This window comes from Bombus vancouverensis, chromosome 1, assembly GCF_051014615.1.
Source record: "Bombus vancouverensis nearcticus chromosome 1, iyBomVanc1_principal, whole genome shotgun sequence".
Lineage (NCBI taxonomy): Eukaryota > Metazoa > Arthropoda > Insecta > Hymenoptera > Apidae > Bombus > Bombus vancouverensis.
This window is the reverse complement of record NC_134911.1, coordinates 13,014,675-13,033,124: the sequence shown is the minus strand read 5'-3', so window position 1 is coordinate 13,033,124 and position 18,450 is coordinate 13,014,675. Positions and strand designations below refer to the sequence as shown.

The 18,450-nt window shown below is 28.9% G+C and overlaps 3 protein-coding genes and 1 long non-coding RNA gene across 13 annotated transcripts; 2 read left to right on the top strand and 2 right to left on the bottom strand.

The window, feature by feature from the left end:
* Nucleotides 1-104: 104 nt before the first annotated feature.
* On the top strand, nucleotides 105-10,593 carry wnd (Mitogen-activated protein kinase kinase kinase 13 wallenda). Of its 2 annotated transcripts, XM_033327993.2 has the most exons (12): nucleotides 105-479; nucleotides 3,394-3,560; nucleotides 5,420-5,694; nucleotides 5,769-5,955; nucleotides 6,021-6,212; nucleotides 6,364-6,790; nucleotides 6,870-7,096; nucleotides 7,168-7,486; nucleotides 7,564-7,964; nucleotides 8,050-8,268; nucleotides 8,344-8,539; nucleotides 8,649-10,593. In XM_033327993.2, exons 2-12 carry the CDS (start codon nucleotides 3,421-3,423, stop codon nucleotides 8,766-8,768), a joined length of 2,703 nt encoding a protein of 900 aa, XP_033183884.1. In that variant the 5' UTR covers nucleotides 105-479; nucleotides 3,394-3,420; the 3' UTR covers nucleotides 8,769-10,593. The 2 variants fall into 2 exon arrangements, with proteins under 2 accessions (XP_033183884.1, XP_033183886.1); XM_033327995.2 differs by lacking the exons at nucleotides 105-479; nucleotides 3,394-3,560 and adding an exon at nucleotides 4,065-4,196.
* Nucleotides 1,085-4,653, bottom strand: LOC117153709 (uncharacterized). Its single transcript, XR_004463658.2, has 4 exons — nucleotides 4,524-4,653; nucleotides 3,004-4,291; nucleotides 2,695-2,883; nucleotides 1,085-2,498 (listed from the first exon to the last, which is right to left on the bottom strand). It is a non-coding gene; the product is annotated as an uncharacterized LOC117153709 (long non-coding RNA).
* Nucleotides 10,584-13,250, bottom strand: LOC117153707 (uncharacterized). 5 transcript variants are annotated; one of them, XM_076619711.1, is made up of 5 exons: nucleotides 13,197-13,250; nucleotides 12,445-12,549; nucleotides 12,048-12,383; nucleotides 11,756-11,965; nucleotides 10,584-11,669 (listed from the first exon to the last, which is right to left on the bottom strand). In XM_076619711.1, the coding sequence occupies exons 1-5, from the start codon at nucleotides 13,221-13,223 to the stop codon at nucleotides 11,496-11,498; spliced, it is 852 nt and encodes a 283-aa protein (XP_076475826.1). In that variant the 5' UTR covers nucleotides 13,224-13,250; the 3' UTR covers nucleotides 10,584-11,495. The 5 variants fall into 5 exon arrangements, with proteins under 5 accessions (XP_076475826.1, XP_076475839.1, XP_033183892.1 ...); XM_076619724.1 differs by having other exon boundaries at nucleotides 13,202-13,223; XM_033328001.2 differs by lacking the exon at nucleotides 13,197-13,250 and adding an exon at nucleotides 13,063-13,185.
* Nucleotides 13,251-13,300: 50 nt separating this feature from the next.
* Nucleotides 13,301-18,438, top strand: LOC117153706 (solute carrier family 35 member C2). 5 transcript variants are annotated; one of them, XM_033327997.2, is made up of 8 exons: nucleotides 15,240-15,509; nucleotides 15,597-15,729; nucleotides 15,963-16,190; nucleotides 16,263-16,477; nucleotides 16,564-16,636; nucleotides 16,704-16,956; nucleotides 17,061-17,236; nucleotides 17,350-18,421. In XM_033327997.2, the coding sequence occupies exons 3-8, from the start codon at nucleotides 15,981-15,983 to the stop codon at nucleotides 17,701-17,703; spliced, it is 1,281 nt and encodes a 426-aa protein (XP_033183888.1). In that variant the 5' UTR covers nucleotides 15,240-15,509; nucleotides 15,597-15,729; nucleotides 15,963-15,980; the 3' UTR covers nucleotides 17,704-18,421. The 5 variants fall into 5 exon arrangements, with proteins under 5 accessions (XP_033183891.1, XP_033183888.1, XP_033183890.1 ...); XM_033327998.2 differs by having other exon boundaries at nucleotides 15,508-15,526; XM_033327999.2 differs by lacking the exon at nucleotides 15,597-15,729 and having other exon boundaries at nucleotides 17,350-18,428.
* The last annotated feature ends 12 nt before the right edge of the window (nucleotides 18,439-18,450 follow it).

Below are 18,450 nucleotides of genomic sequence, written 5' to 3'. Positions count from 1 at the left end.
TGAATAGACGAACCTGTTCGGTACTTTGTCTCCCTCTACTAGATACAGAACCCATCGTCTTTACACACTCCCACAGAAAGCAGGCGCACTCTGGTGTCGAAGCCATGGACGATGGTACGCGCCATTTTGTTTAGTGTCCGCTGGACGCGTCGTGCGTCGGGGTGTTGTGGGGTTGTTTTCATGACCGTCAACCGAGAATAAATCCGCGGCTCTTTGAGCTCGCTTACAATTTCGCGCGTACGTACTAGTGTAATCATTTGAACAGTGAAGACACGTATATATGTCTTTTGCATGATTATTGTGACGTGCAACACGAGGATACGTTTTTTGAAAGAGTCGAGGACTCTCGTGCTTATAGTGTCAGATTTAACAGTTCCAAAGACTTCGCAAATGTATGGCGCCAGATACAACTATATGGATACTTGGTAGGGGATTGCCACTGTCGTCGTTCATCGTCGGCAGATATATTTTTTATAAAGGTAAGAAAAGAGGGGTTGCCCGAGCTTAATCAATAAAGCGTCTTCTCCATACTCTTTCTCTTCCTTTTCTCTGGTTTTCAAACACGGGAAACTTTTATGTATCGTCGTTGTCTGAATGTCCGACGCTTCATGGTTCGACGAGTTTTTCGTACCAAATGTCGTGCGCCCTGACCACGGTAGTGTCTCGCTTGTGCAAGCCGCTCGAGGAAAGTGAAAGCTCACGTTCCCGATCGTTCTGCACTGAGCACGAATCTCGTTCCGTCCGTCGCGTCGTAGTGGTGCACGTTTCATGCGTCTCGTCTCAAACACTGAAGCGTCATTTGGCCCAAGTTGTCGGCACTTTGAATTGTACTCTTATTACTTCTTCAGTAAAAGCGTCCATTATTTTCGTATGAATGAGAAAAGAACGCTTTTAAAGAAAGGCGATGAATGAGAAAGGATACTCTGTGTAAAAACAGGTTTTTCGAATTAATCCGTGCATATTAAAATAAAAGGATTTTTATCTTAAATATTAATAAGGTTCGGTTTTCTTTAAGACCAGTAAAATGTTGAAAATGATGAGTACTGGTATATAAAATGAAAAACTGCCTGTTATTTATTTTTTGAGTATATTATAATTTCGGAAAAGGTTTCTTTTCTTAACATACACTATATATGCAATGCACACATGTACTTTTTGTGTTTTTGAGCCGAGTAAAGGCAATAATATCAAAGATGTTTATTCTCAATAAACATTACATAAGATATTAGTATATAAAGTTATTATTAAGTTCTGGTGACATATTTCTTTTATTACATTGTACTACGTGCCCTTGAACAGATAGGTTACACTGAATTTCATTTCACTTGTGTTTAAAAAATAAGTAGTGAAGTTCATTTTCTTGAAATATTATCAAAATATCGTCTAGTTAGAACCGCATTAAAGCAATATGTGTACCGATCACTGATGCTATAAACAGCATCGCGATCACTCAATTTATCGGGTGATTTCAACGCTAGGATGTGCACCAATACTATACATGTTACTCTAATGAAATATTTAACACGTATACATAATAAACACGTCGAATTTCATTTTTGATAGTAATGATGCAATATATAAACGATGAATTAAGACTATTTGATACACCTTCCGTACTAGATCATATAGCGCTCATTCATTTTTTATGTAATCAATAAATTTTTTAAAAATTCTAATTTATTCTAGTGATGATCTACTTAAAACATTTCATGGATATTTTTCCACGTTATCATTTCTATCGCATACATTGCATTTCGTGCGTTTCAGACAACAGCAAAACTGAAATTTCTTCCACCTCCGTCGAAGGATGCGGAGGTGTATTCGTAAAAAGATGTTAACGAATGCAATGATGGAAGCATTAATATGTATTTCATCCTTCTTTCAATGTATTAACAGAATTTGTTCGTTACGTTATACATAATAAACCATTTCTATTTCTTATCGTATTTAAGTTTTCTATCAAACTCTTCTCTTTTGTTTCGCGACCTCGATATTGGAAGTATTTTTAGATTGTTCTATAAAACTTACGATGGAACTTTTCTCAATGCAACAAAGTCACGCACACATGTATATGTAACGCACACATGCATATGTATATGTAACGAAAATATAAAGGTTTGAAGCTGACGTAATATTTTCTGTTAACTTATTAAATTTGCCGCTATAACATTAGTCATGTACACATAATTCCTTATTTTAATCTACTTTGTGATATACTGAATATATTATAATTTAATATTAACCATCCATATCGTAATGTTCACACATACCCGGAAATTATAGCATTCTGGTCAACAAAGCGACAAATCAGGATAGACAATGAGCACCCTACTCATTACGATTCATTCTTCCCCAACTTTACTCACGGAAATAGTCTGTTCAAGAAACGTGGGGTGCAACATGTTCACTCTTTTGGAACATTGATCTGTTAACTCTAGCAAAATTTTCAGAAACCCCTTCATTGTATCATGTGAAGGTTCCAGCTCTAGAAATATATTCTGTAAATAAAATGAACATATATTCAATTTTGAAAATAAAATTATTTGAATAATCATAAAAAACCATTAATAACGTCTTTCTTTGTATTTATCCCAAATAAATATATTTGGAAGCACGAAATATCCCTCCTGCCCCCCTCTCTTCTCCCAACAGATCTAGGTTTCGGGAGGTGGTTCCTAGTATATTAGACCTTACCTAGCACAGGTGCTGCGGATTAATCCAAGACACACCTACGAATGACTCACTATACAAAACTCTGTATCCTTTTTTTTTCTTTTCGTAGCGCGAAAGGGTTCCGTGTTTAAACCAGTATCTGATAAAGGTTTTTTGCAAAACCGGTTGGATTTTTAATTAATCCTCTTATTTTCTGTCGCATTATTTTTGCTACAAAATTGCAAAGATTTTATAATTTAAAAAAAGCAAAGACTTTTGTTGTTTCATAAGTATTAAATAAAAGACAAGCTATATGTAATACTCAAATTTTAAGTAAATCTTTCACTTTACCTTTCGTGCTAATATTCTGTTAGAAAGCGTGATTTCTTTAATTATCGGCTAAAAATGCAAGTATGATTAGGTTTAACCTAAAGAATCTGCACAAAAAATAAAAGCACGGTTGTTTGGTATGTGACGGCCACATACCACGCCTCTTACTAGATCGGCATTCCATTGAACCCAGCCTCCCCATGTTATGCTAAAGGTGATTTCTTATTCGTCTTTTCTCTTTTTCCTCTGGTCTTCGCTCTTGATAAAGTAACATTGCGACGAATACATTTTTTGACGATATACACGTGCATGTAACAAGCGTCAAAAATGTTCTCTTGCTTAAAATAATATTAGTAAGGAAATTTACATCCATAAATTGTATTATTTATCAAATGATAAATTATATTACAGAATTGGAATACAAAACAATAAGCAACCATGCGTACTCCTGCCGGGACAGAGACACTGTCGCAACCTGAGATGTACAAATTTGAATCTCAGAAAACAGAAGCGTCATCGGGTGTCAATCAAGTAGTTTTATCACCTTCTCATCCGGAAGCGCACATATTCACTAACAGGTAAGAATGTAGTATTTTTACAGTGTCAAATATAAAACGAGTATTGCATATAATAAATTTGAAATAACACGCTTTCTTACATTAAATTACGCGCGTACAATTGCGCATGCGCATTCTTAATTATCTGTCATAGACCTTAAAATTTATATTTGAAATTAGGAGTAACTTAATTATCATAAAATATAACTTTACTGCGTGATATTAATTCTGATAATGTTTCAATTGTACATATGTATTTGTCCTATAAATGATATGTAGAATAATCGTATACTTTTCGATTGTCAAATTGTAATGCACTACAATTACGAACAACCACTTAATCGTAACATCGTCATGCATCATACTGTACATACACACATAAAAGCAAACGGTAAATGTGGCCCTCTGCCGGCTAACTTGTTAGTTTACGATATGTCTCGTGGTCGTATGCATCCTGTATAGTTTCATCGTATTTATATTTTGTTTATCGTGAAAACGTTCAATCAGTGGCATGGTTTTGTGACACTTTCTCTCAGTGTATGGGTCAAGCGTGTTATATCCATATGCTACGCGTGATACGATGGTATTTACACGATTTTTCCTTCGGAAGACACAGAACGACGATGTGGTCGTTCCAAACAACGTCGGTACGAGGAGGTGAGGACGAAGGCCAAGTCGTCGGAATGCGCTTCCGATAACGGCATAACGGCACCATCGTTGACGGCTTTGATCTTGTCCCCACACTAACACATCTATAGAAACTCATATTGTCAATCTTTTCTATTTATCAGATATATTTATGTCCTAAACATAATTCCTAATCACACGACCCATGTCATTTTTATCATTTCTATTTTTCAGTTATTAAAACATGTCTTTCTTACGCGATTTCAGTATCTTCGATATAAACACGAAAGAGTATTTTTAAATGATATAGCACAAGATACATAATACACAGAAGTAAAGTACATTGCAGATACTTACACTTATCGTATGATATTGCTTATAACAGCTACTTGACTCACGACTTATGATCACAGCTTACATGTTTGACAGGTGTATAAGTCATTTAAGGAAATCGATGCTCAGTGATTAAATGTTCCTATTAATTTCACTTACATTAGATTTCATGACGTTTTAACATGACGATTTTAATACATACACATGTCCATATTGATTGTGTATGTAACGAATCGTTTGTTATGACAATAAGACATGAAAATTTGATATGCCCAAATCTCTTTGTTGCGTTTTCCGAAATAACGTCACTTTTCTTTTGTTTGGAGTCTAAATTCTGAAATTTTTCAACACAGATATGTCAGGGACTTAAGTTTATTAATAATAGTTATAAAGCGAAAAAATATGATTATTGTTTGATTAAGATAATTTGATTAGTGTAAATTAATGAGTTAATAAAGAGATTTGTTTAAATGGTACATTTTCAAAAATAATTTATATATTGACATTTTGAATAAAAATTTCATGACAATTATTTACTCTTTTAACAAAGTTATGAGTTAGTCAGTTAGTTTATATTAGAAGCTTTATTCAAAATTAAATTAATAATTTCCAAAAAAATTAATAAAGAATATTTTTACTCCTTACTAACATTTTTTCTATAGTTAATATTTCAATTCACAATATCATATATTACATTATTTTCAGTAGTTCAAGATGAGAAACTCCAGTAAAAAACAAAATTCCTGTAACTCTTGCTTGATAAAGTTTCGTAATACACATTTGCTACATATTTCATGATAGTATTTTTGCTGCATTGTAAAATAGTAAAATAATTGAAATAATTTTGTTCTTTCATTAATATTTTAACATTTTCATATTCAGAAATTAAGTTTTTTAATGTCTTTGATTATTTATTTTAGCATGTTATGTATACAAGAAGAATTAGGTCAGTTGAGTGGAATTGCAGGAGGTCCTATTATCCCTGACCCACGTGATGCTCAATTACCTAATAACAATCATAGCAATTCAGAAAGCAATAGTAACTCTAGTGAAACTGCAACAAAATGTACTCCAGGTACTGGAACTTTAGATGCACAAAGATCAAGCTGGGTGGAAGGTATATTAGGGTGCATGCGTCCAGTTTGGACTATGCTTTCAAAAGCAGCTGTTAATGAAAAAATTAAAGGACATCAAAGTAAGTAATCACTTTTTATAGATTTAATATAGTCTTTATAACATTATTTATAGGATGAAATCAAATAATTTTAGCGGATGACTGGGAAATACCGTTTGAATCAATCAGTGAACTGCAATGGCTCGGATCTGGAGCACAAGGGGCAGTATTTAGTGGAAAATTAAATAAAGAAGTTGTAGCTGTAAAAAAGGTGCGAGAGCCGCGTGAAACTGATATACGGCACTTACGGAAGTTAAATCATCCGAATATTGTTCAATTTAAGTAAGTTTTTAGCTGTACTATAAATGCTATAAAAAATAATATAAATAATCTTTATATATTCTCAGAGGTGTTTGCACACAAGCACCATGTTACTGTATAATTATGGAGTTTTGTCCATACGGACCATTATACGACCTCCTTAGGGCTGGAGAACCAGTTCCACCTCCTAGATTAGTATCATGGTCAAAACAAATTGCTGCTGGAATGGCCTATCTTCATGCACATAAAATTATACACAGAGATCTTAAAAGCCCAAAGTATGTTATTTAATCTAATATAATTAAATTCATATATATTTTTAGGCTCAGTAAATTTTTATTTACCTCGTAAAATAAGAGCATCTTTGTCTTACTATACTTACGTACTATATTTACGTGTTTATCTTCTAAATTCTATTTACAATTTCAGTGTGTTGATAGGACAAGGAGAAATTGTCAAAATTAGCGATTTTGGAACTAGTAGAGAATGGAATGAAATTAGTACAAGAATGAGTTTCGCTGGTACAGTTGCCTGGATGGCCCCAGAAATCATCAGAAACGAGCCTTGTTCTGAGAAAGTAGATATATGGTCGTATGGTGTGGTATTATGGGAACTCTTAAGCGGAGAAATACCTTACAAAGACGTGGATTCTTCCGCAATCATTTGGGGCGTGGGCAATAATTCTCTTCATTTACCAATCCCTGCAAGCTGCCCAGAAGGTTACAGGTTACTTGTAAAACAATGTTGGGCAGCAAAACCACGTAATAGACCTTCCTTTAAACATATTGAAATTCATCTCGGAATTGCAGCAGTTGAAGTGCTATGTACAAAACCTGATGATTACTTTAAGACACAGGTAAATTGAAAACCTAAAAATAAAAATGAAACAAACCTATTTAAATATTAAAAGGTGTTTATAATTTTTATAATTACAGCAATCTTGGAAAAAAGAAATTAGAGATCATATGAAACAAATGCAGACAAATAGTTGTAGTAGTCCAAGATTTGAAGCTGATCTCATTCGACGACGTGAGGATGAATTAAGACATGCTCAAGATATTCGAGAACATTATGAACGTAAACTCGAACGTACTAATAATTTGTACTTAGAATTAAGCGCTGTTTTATTGCAGTTGGAACAGCGTGAACGAGATGTAATTAAGTAAGTAATAAATTAGAAAATTAGAATATCTAATAGTAAGTAATTTTAATATATCTTATTTTCTCTCTTAGACGAGAACAACAAAGTGGGTATAAGCAATGTAAGAAGCGACTTGTACACCCTCTTATAAAGGCTCAAGAAAGACTTCATCGTAGACGTAACCCTCAATTTTCAACATCATCTACTCCAACAACTCCACCATCCCCAACAGACTGTCCACAAACCCCTATAAAAGCAACTATGTGTACCCAACTAAATGAATCTAATCGACCAGAGACAGTTTTAGTCCCTAATAATAGTTTCAAACAACGCAAATATAGGCATCGTAGAGTAGGATCTGGATGTGGTGTAAATTCTAGCCCACGATCGAGTCCTCATCGTGAAAGAAAAGTACGTATCTAACATGAGAATATGTACTTATTAATTAACAAATTAAAATATAATGCTGGGTGCATATCTATTTTCAGAGTACAGAAGTATGTGCACGTTTTGTTGATAGTCAAACACAAACAGATATAATGGATATCAACGAAACTGATTTTAATCCTGTTGGACATACAACAACAATCTCATCAACAGAAAAACTTTCTGTAAATAGTCTTAATAAACAGTCATTAAATAAACAAACACCAGAAAGTTTAAATGGAAATTCAGTTTTATCCGAAGCTCATTATAGAATGCAATCTAGTCCTTGTTCCAGTCCTGAACCTTCAAATGAAAATCGTGCAAATGGAAATGAACGTTTAAAGGACTGTAGTGATGACGATAATCTTGAAACACTTGGTCGAAAAGTTAGCGAAATTATTAATGCTAATCGTCTTATTTCTCCTATAGATAATGGAAATTGCGATGATGTGATACAACACAGGTAAAACATATTTAATATAAATATACATATATCAATATATGGACTTCAACAATAATTAAAAGTAATAAATAATTGTTCATTTCAGAGGCAAAGAAGAACCTATAAACCTGTCCGGACATTTTTGTGGAATTATTATTAACAATACTAATACACCTCATGAACAATCAGAAATTAAAACTCGACCTTGTTCTGAAAGTATGGATACTTTATGCGATCGTGAAGATGATGCATGTGAGGAAAGTTGGTCAGATGAAGAAGGCGAAGATCCAAGTTATACGTATAATTACTCTTTAAAAAGAAGAAGGTATTTTTTTTAGAATAATGTAAAAGTATGAAATTAATCGAATTCATATCTTAATTTAATGAATTTATTTTAAAGTATTGCAAGGCGACCAATTGGTCCTGGATGTAGATTAAGAAGATTTAAACATGCACCTGAACGCATAGAGAGAGTGTTAGCTTCTGATGAGGAAAATACTTCCGAATATTCACATCCTCCGTCCAGTCAATCCTCCACGTTAGAAAGTAATCCCGATATGCAAAGAGTATTTCGTAATATTCACTATTCTCATAAGGTGAGTCAAAATAATTCTTATTATTAATGTAATATTATTGAAAATACAGTAAAAATATATACAGTATAATACACAATATATTTTTACTTTTATTTCTATTTTTATTTAGAGGAAAGAAATAGATGATGTTTCTGATACATCAAGTCAATCGGAAACAGATGAAGTCAGTGAGATTACAATTGCATCTCAACCAGTAGTTGCAAACTTAAAAATAGAAAGTAGTGTGTAGATTAACAGGATTTTTTATATCTCATTTACGATTGATATAAGTACCTAACAACCAGTGCATTTTTGTAGCGTATGCTCTCATCCTGTGTTAAATATTGTAGATATTTATCAATTTAAGGTATATGTTAGATATATATGTACATTAATTTTATGCATTATTTATCAATGAAATATTACATTAATATTATTAAGATACTAGACAGTTACTGAGAAAAGTTTATAAAAATCACATTCTAAATCTTTATTAAAATTTAAATTACTATTTTTGAAAACTATTACAGAATTCAACAACTGAATTAATTTAATGAAATTGTTTTCTATCATTATCTATGATATGATTTATTATACGCTATAGAAAATGAACATAAATCAATAACTATTTTTTCTAAGAAAAATATAAAATATAGATTGCTGATATTTTCAACAGAATCGAAAATTTACACAAACATGTGTATAAACATGTTATATAGTATTATTTGTAAATACATGCACCTCATGCTCGCGTCTGAAAGAGAAAAAAATCATTACTTAAAATTCATTCCATTATGTTTTATATTTTTTTTTATAGTTCCTTTTAGTAAATGTAGAATTCTCAACTAATCAATTATGAACTTATTATCAATTATGTATTGCATTTATTTCATATTATTAATAAAAAATATTCAGTTAGACTCAAATCAATCATTCCTATGATGAATGCAAAATCAGTTATTGATAATTGCATTCACTTGTACGTATAGATGAAATTCACCATAATGTAGAAATCAATTTTAAAAATCAATAAACTCATATATTATTTGGTAGTTTACAAAGAGTTATTGTATATAAATACAATAAAATAAAAGTAAATATTGCATTAGAAAAATATACTTTTGAAAGTAATTTAGAAAATATGTAATGGAATGACAATTACTAAATAAATTTTAAAACATAAGTGCCTGTGGCAATTTTCATGAAGTACACCAAATAGTGATTATTGAAATAAAATAACAAACTCTAATTAATGTGCAATAAACAGCAATTAAGCTTGCAACTGAAAATAGGATCACATCAGTACAATAATTTTTCGATTCAATAAATATTCTGCTATTCCGATAAAATCAAATTATAAATAACATGAGGTATTGCTCGAGGGCTATTTTACTGTAACAAAGTCATTAAATATTTTTGATGCATTAAAACTTTTACCAATAATCTTACTACAGATTTCATTAATGTACTATATGTAATAAATTTTATTGTTTCATTTTTCAATTAATAAATGAAAACAATCTAATTTAATGACTATGTTAGAAAACTAGTGTAAGTAGTATTATGATATAGTCAAAACAATGCAGGTTGTCTGAGTTTCAAACTGAAACTCAATAATAGTGTTGGACTGTATGTAAAAGTCATATACTCATTCTCTCAAATTAATAACAATAAATATCGTAATTACACATGCAAAACTAAACGACATCGTTAAGTCAATTGTCCAAAGTACTGTCTGCATCCATCTATTGTACCTGCTTTGAAACTCAAATTGCCTTAATGACAATTACTATACTATTGTAAATATAGACAATACAACATAAACTTAAGAAAATAGTAGCTAAGGTATGATATAACATTTTCATGTGCTCATTTGGACGAAGTAATTAATAAGATATATAAAGATGTACTTTATGATAATCATACATATTGTATCTATTATATTTATGCGAGTAGTTGCATAAATTGTTCCTTCTTGTGCAGTGGCAGCTAAACTGACTAGTTCTATTATTCTTTAATAATAGAAGCAGTACACAAAATTTGTGTTATAAATAAATAAAGTTGATTTACAATAATTGGTATATTTAATTTAATTACAAACCTTAATAACATTGTAAACTTATTAGATAATTTGATTTTGTTATAATAAAACTATTTTTATATAAATTATAAAGTATTAATTATTTATATATGCATTAACATTTGAAAACAAAATATATATATGATCTGAAATCTTTATTTAAGTGAAAAGCAAATGTTGTAAAGAAAAATGATGCTATGTGGTAGTATGTTACTTTACATGTAAGTATATATATATTAACTTATCAAAATACAATAAATATTTGCACAGCCTATTTTTAACAACAAAGTATACATATTATTATGGTAGAAAAACCTTACTAGCAATAAAAGTTGCTATACATACAAACAACGTAATATTTTAATTATTATATATATTTAACATAATTTGAAATAAATTTCTTTCTGTATAACACTGTTTCAATATCCATTCGACATAAAATAGCGATCTGAATCTTGTTCACATTTATCAAATTAATGATTATGTTTTTTATTCTATTATATTATTGAACATGTGAAAGTTCTAATCACTTAGATCATCATATTGAAATTTCTATATTTTATAGCTCTACTTAATTACAAGATTTAATACATTACATATGTACAGTTTACTTGAGGACAAACATTAAACGTGGACATCAAATTTTTATTACATATAATAAAACTAAATTTATTTACACTTTCTAGTAGATATTCAGTCTATTTTAATAAATATAGTGAATATTTGAGTATTATATTAACTGTCATGAAAAATGAATAACTTGAGATTATATGTCAAATAAATAAAAATTAAAACATGTTTATGAAGAATTATAGTTTCAAACATTTTCTACTTTTATAAAGTTGTTCATTAGTAATAGAATAAAAAATAATACTTAATATACTAGAGCTTACAAATTTACCAATAAAATGAATTGTGCAGAAATTCTGCAGTGGATTTATACAATGATGAAGCACTTTGTCTTAATCCAGTCAATAATGATACAACTCCCTCTTTCTCATCTTCTTGTTCATCTTCTTCAGGTAAGTAGTCTGGCATGTCTTCAGTATCACCATTATTTCCAGTATGAATCTTATGATTAAATATATTGTTAATAAAAAAATCATAACTCATTTTAATCCTAAAATTTAGAAATTTTGCTTTGTACAAATATTTACCAATTTAACGAGATACTCTTGATTGAATTTATTTCGTGTCACCAATCTTGCTTCCATATTCTCAGAATTTTTTTGGATAGCTTCTGCAATTTGTTTGGCAGTAACATAACTTAAAGTACGCATTGTAACACGCTGATGTTCTACATCAACTACCAGAGAAACTAGTCCATTGATTCTTATTAATATTGCCTCCAACTCTGCACGAGTTTCCTATTTCATATGCATATATAATTTTTATGAAATAATAAATACATAAAATTAAAACATATACATACTATCTGTATGTATTTACCGGTAATAAGCCTTGAACATGTAATACAATCACATGAGTCTTTAACTTTTTAGGCTCTATAACTCTTTTACATCTGCTACGTAAATTATATATTGGTGGTTTCATTCTTTCTATGTCATCTTTTATACATTGTGCTCGTTTAGATATCTTTGGTTTATCTACATTGTACTTATTTATAATTGCGTCCAAGGCTTCACGAACTCCAAAAGTAGAGGTTATGTGTACATAATTATCCACGTTTTTAACAAATAACTCCAAAATATCTAAACTCAAATTAACAATCTCAAAATCGGGTACTTCTAAGACATACGCTACATACGACAAAACTGTTTTATCCTAAAATCAGTAATCCTTGTTATAAAAATAAAGTATAAACAAATTTTGAAAAATTTCCTACCTTCAAAATCGTATCATGATTTGCAAAATCATTCGCCAATTTTTTATATGTTTCGAGGGTAACTTTCAATTCTTTCGGATCCAGAGATTCGTCCACGTCCATTATCTAAAAGTGTAATGTTGACATTAGTTTATTCTTAAACTAATATTGTCATAATAAAAAGAAGTTCAATATTACTACTTATGATTATCTCCCTGGGTTAACATTGATAGGCATTCAAAAATAAGCAGATCTTTAAAAATATTTTTATTTCTTGAATAATTATCGAATGGAACACAAACTTCGTAGTAGTAGAACGCGTTTACCTAACTTGCTAACTGATATGACAAATTTCAGGGAATAGATTTTGAATCTTTTACTAGGTAAATTTCATAGATCTACAGTTAAATTACATTCTACATATTGTTAAATGAAAAATAATTTCATTTCCAATTCATTCGCAATTTTTCAACAGACTATATTATTCTTTAAAAAACATAATGTAATCGACATAACATAAAGTTTCAATTGAAAGGATTTAAATATAATTTTCATATATAACAAACAATATGTATACTTTGTATAGTAGTAAAATTGTTTTTTTTTATTCTTATAAAAAAAATAAACTAAAGTACATACATTTAATGTATGCATAAATTCTATATGCAGTTGCTACGTATATATGTATAAAAGTTATGTATAGATAATCATGTATTTGCATATATGCATATAATACACATATATGATGTTTCGAATAGATGTATCAGTTTTACCCTACGTAGTAATAACAGTATATTCATGTTACAACCAGCTGCTGCCAGATTACTTCGATGACGCGCATATTATAGGACAGTAGCGAAACTAGTGTCTATATGACGTACTAAAATAAGATGGCCGATATTCATTCTACCAGCTACCAACAGCATAACACCCGTATTACCTTTCTAATGAACTTCTTTCTTACTTTACGCAACCAAATATTTTGAACATTCACTAGTGTCATTCTAAGTACTGGTAGAAAGAAATTGATGTAGTTATACGATATCGAACAACATATTGAAGATAATAGGGAAGTTAAATTAAATAGTACGTAAAGTAACAAAGTATATCTGACGTATTTTCAAATATACACGTATAGGTGATTATTCGTAAAGAGTGCTAGTGTAAAGTGCATATTGATTGTCAAAACAATGGAATACGTATTGATAAAAGACATACGGCCGGGTCAAAAAAACATTAATGTAGTGTTTATTGTTCTGGAAGTTGGTCATCCTACCATTACCAAAGAAAACCGCGAAGTTCGAACGTTTAAAGTGGCAGACAGTACAGCATGCATGAATGTTTCAATTTGGGACGAACCTGGACAGCTTTTAGTACCAGGGGATATTGTAAGATTAACAAAAGGTTATGCTTCTGTTTGGAGACAATGCTTAACTTTGTATTCTGGAAAAAATGGAGACATACAAAAAATTGGTGAATTTTGTATGGTAATAAATGAACAGTTAAACATGAGTGAACCAAATCCTGCTTTAGCGCAACAAATGATTAATCAAAGTGGTTCTGGTCCACCTGGTAGTAATGTTAACAATACTATTACAAATAATGGAAATGCAAATAATATCACTGGCCAACCTGGAAGGCAACCATTGGTATGTTGTGCAATATATTCATTGCTTTTAATTAGATATTAATAATAGATTTATTTCTAATTTTACAAAGAGTGTAGCTACTTTTAGTGCTTCTATTAATATTAGTATTAATTTATTTTATCATAGACAATTCAAAGTAATTCAACAACACCTGCTAGTGGTACTTCTGGTAGTTCAACAACAACAAAGAGTGGAAACAATAATAATAATAGCACTGGTGGAAATAGTGGTAATACTTCAGGACTTCCAGGGGGATCTGCAAGATATTCTGGTGATTCAACAACAAAAACATCTGTTGCAACAAAAACTAATTCTCGTGGTCGTGGGGGGTACAGAAATGGTGGACGCAGTGATCGTAGATAACATATAAATAAAAAGTGGTTAATTATATATGTGTAATAAAAATATGCAATTGGTTATATAATATTTAGGATAACTGTAATATACTGTTTTTTTAATAATCCTGTATATGTGTATTCATGAATTAATGTATACGATAGATTTGTCTTAGAATATAACATCATGAATTGAAGACAATCCAATTAAGTAGAATAGATGAAAAATACTATCATTAATGATATAATATATTAATGTTTCAGTGAATTAATTTTAATTCATATATTTGGAATCATTGAGTTTTGTACATTTCTTAATTTAAATCTGGAGCTTGTCTTCAAATCATAGTAAAAGTATCAAATTTCTCTTACTCTGATAAATGAATGTAATATATATATAAAGTATATAATGTTTGCATTTAACTGATAAATAATTTTATTTGCTAATTTTTTAAAATATATTTTATAAAATAAAGAACAATAATATGTGTATGTTTAATTTACACTGAGTAAATAAGGATAAAATAATTTTGAAAAATATTCAATCTGTATACAAAACATTTAATATAAAACATATTTGAATTTATTATATGATGTTGTTACTCAGTGTAAATATACATTAAAATAAAAATATATGATTATTGACTTTGTATATTTTCATCAGAAGCGTTAAATAGAAAACTAAATATGTACAGTATTTATTACTACTTATAACTATCAATTATTTTGTGTACATTGACCCTATTTTTATTTAATATTTATATTTTGTACATAATTAAATTCAATTTTTATAACATTAAAATTGGTGTCAATTTTTTAATTAATGGATGTGCCGGATAATAAATAACCCAATTATTAAAAAGTAAGGATATATTAAGTATTTGTGTTTACTTTAAAGTCAAGGTTTTTAAAAAAAACTCAGCCAAAGTATAGATAATTCTATAAATAAGTTTACCACCATAAGAAATTTCAAAATGATAAGAAGATTACTGTGATAATATGCATTTATCAGATTGTGATATGCCACATTTTTGTCTACTATAATTTTTAGGTTATGTTTATACATGACTTCACGTTTATGTATATCGTATGTCACATCGAAGTAAGTGATAACGATATGTATGTACTTTAATTTTGTTTTCTTTCTAATGTTCTCACTTGTAATTTTAAATACATTATAAATTTACAGAATGAATGTGAATTCTGTCGTCATTGTTACACAATTATTTCTTTTGTTAAACATATAACTTAAAATAACAGATGTCTAAGTTAGACATAACAATTTATGAGTATTTTTTATGTATTTAAAGAATTCTAAGACGGTACGTTTAACATATTTGTTATAACATTCGGTTATATTTTACTACATTGCATAATGTTATCATAAATCGTGAATCTTAATTAAAAGTGTTATTGATTTAAAATAAGAATTGTATTCTGCAAATACCATTTAATAATTCACTGTTTCTTATGTTTAACTGTGTTATGTAGTAAATGAATATATTATTTATACATTTTTAATACTATATTTAATATCGTAAATTTGTCATTACAGATTATTTTTTTCTGAAGTATGACAAGATCACATATAAAATATCAAATTGCAAAAGATACAGATGATACATCAGATTATTTTCTCGAACCAGTCCAAGAGTTTCCAAATCTGTCTAAAAAAGAAGTATCTTTTTGGAAAAAATCTTTTCAAATTATCATATTAATTCTGTGCTATTTTGTGTTGTCTGTAGGTTTAACTTTTTATGTACAATGGCTTTATAATACATATGTAAGTGAAGATACCTGTGATTTATAAGAGTTTATTATTTGATTTTATTTTATATATGCACTCATTTTTTAGGGATTTCATTTTCCACTTGTTGTGGTGATATGTCACTTATTAATAAAATTTTTGTTTTCTGCCTCAATAAGATGTATTAAAACATGTTGGAAGAAACAACAACAATTAAAACTTCCTTTACAAAGCATAATAGGAATGGTTATGCCAATTGGCATAGCTAGTGGCCTTGATATAGGTCTATCAAATTGGGCAATTTCATTAATTACTATGTCATTGTATGTATTTAATATTCTACATTAAGAACAAAATAAAATATATTTACGACTTTGTGATAGTATTAATGAATTATATTGTTATTTAGATATACTATGACAAAATCGACTTCTATTATTTTTATTCTTGGATTTGCACTCTTTTTGAAGTTGGAGAAAAAGGTAGTAATATTAATTTCCCATATGAATGCTTCAAATATAATATATTAAAGAAATAATTTTGTTATAGTCTTGGACATTATCATGTATTGTAGTAATGATATCAGGAGGTTTATTTATGTTTACTTATAAATCAACACAATTTGAAGTTTTTGGATTTGTAATTTGCCTCTTAGCATCATTTTTAAGTGGTATTCGGTGGACTATGACACAACTAGTTATGCAAAAATCTAAACTTGGAATGAAAAGTCCAATTGACATGATGTACTATATGCAGTTATGGATGTTATTACCTATTGTACCAGTGATGATATGGTTTGAAGGTATATATATGTAAAATGTATAGCTATATTTTTTTTTTAAATTGTATATGTAAATATTATGTTACTGTGTTTTTGAAAAAGGTAAAAAAATATATTATTTTTAGGATCTCATCTATACAATAGTTTTAAAAATACAGATTGGAATGATGTTCAAACTATTACAATGACTATAATTGCTGTATTTGGAAGTGCTATTATAGCTTTCCATATGGAAGTTATGGAATTTTTAGTTGTTACATATACTTCTAGTCTTACACTTTCAATTATTGGCATAATTAAGGTAAATTAACTACATATTAAATAACATAATATTATATAACTTTATTGAATATTGGAATATACAAGTAAAATATTAATATTTGGGTAAAAATTTTTAAATTATTGTCTTTCTAGGAAATATTTATTTTAATTTTGGCTGTTGAATGGGAAGGTGATCAAATGAGTCATCTTAATTTTGTAGGATTGTTAATGTGCCTTTGTGGAATCACAATTCATACGATACAAAAAGCATTATCCAATAGGAACAAAAAAGCTGAAAATTTGGAATTACAAGTAAATTCTCTTTCAAGTAATAATTTTAAAACTGAAGAGGTAATCGATACAAATTTACCTTTGTTAACTCAAAAATCAACATCGCTAACAAATCTTTTAAACGCGGAATTCAGTTCAGATGAAGATGATACAGTTAAACATGCTGAGAATTCTACTCAGATACTATCTAATATATTGCAACGTAGGGAACAGTAAAGTCTAAACTTTAACATTGATATACAAGGACATAAAATTTATTTATTCTGAAAAGTCATTCCATATCTAATTATATACTATTTCTCGCATTTTATACATATTTTTACACCTCAATTTAATTATTAAATTTATAATCCTTAATTTTCAATGAAAATGTTAATTATTATTTATGTCCTATTTTTAAGGATATTATTTATGCATGTAAAATTATGTATAAATTTATTTTTTTAATATTATTTCGAAAAACAAACAAATTTTTATTTAAACACTTAAAAACTTAGAGTGCAAATAATATACATATATAAAACAAAGTACATATATGTATAGTAAATAACTTTAAAAGGAAATTTATTTTATAATTATTTACTTACAGCCTGTGTTATTAGTTCCTTGCTTAAAAATAGCATAACTATACCTTATTATTTAGTAGTATTTTTCACATTTGATCTTATTTGTGCTATATACATATATTTATATACAAATAACAAGACTTCCAGAAATACACAGCATAATAATAGATGATAATGTAAACATTGAAAAACTGTGTACATTTTATAAATTATTATTAATTTAAAAAAAAGGTATATCTAATTAACAACTTTTTAATCAAAATTTGTGTGAACAGCCATTATTGTTATTTAATATTATTCTTATAATATTATAAGGACAAATATACAAAAACATTACAGTAGACAAAGAGGTTATTAATTTTTTATATTCATAAATCGTATTTTATGTAATTTGATG

Bases quoted from the DNA above. Each gene is read 5' to 3' on its own strand.
- wnd (XM_033327993.2), top strand. From the start codon at position 3,421: ATGCGTACTCCTGCCGGGACAGAGACACTGTCGCAACCTGAGATGTAC. The intron at 5,695-5,768 runs GTAAGTAATCAC...AAATAATTTTAG, and splicing joins AAAAATTAAAGGACATCAAA to CGGATGACTGGGAAATACCG. The intron at 6,791-6,869 runs GTAAATTGAAAA...TTATAATTACAG, and splicing joins ATGATTACTTTAAGACACAG to CAATCTTGGAAAAAAGAAAT.
- LOC117153707 (XM_076619711.1), bottom strand. From the start codon at position 13,223: ATGAATATACTGTTATTACTACGTAGG. The intron at 11,966-12,047 runs GTAAATACATAC...CATATGAAATAG, and splicing joins ATGTTCAAGGCTTATTACCG to GAAACTCGTGCAGAGTTGGA. The intron at 11,670-11,755 runs GTAAATATTTGT...TTTAATCATAAG, and splicing joins AAGAGTATCTCGTTAAATTG to ATTCATACTGGAAATAATGG.
- LOC117153706 (XM_033328000.2), top strand. From the start codon at position 13,614: ATGGAATACGTATTGATAAAAGACATACGGCCGGGTCAAAAAAACATT. The intron at 16,478-16,563 runs GTATGTATTTAA...ATTGTTATTTAG, and splicing joins TCATTAATTACTATGTCATT to ATATACTATGACAAAATCGA. The intron at 17,237-17,349 runs GTAAATTAACTA...TTGTCTTTCTAG, and splicing joins CAATTATTGGCATAATTAAG to GAAATATTTATTTTAATTTT.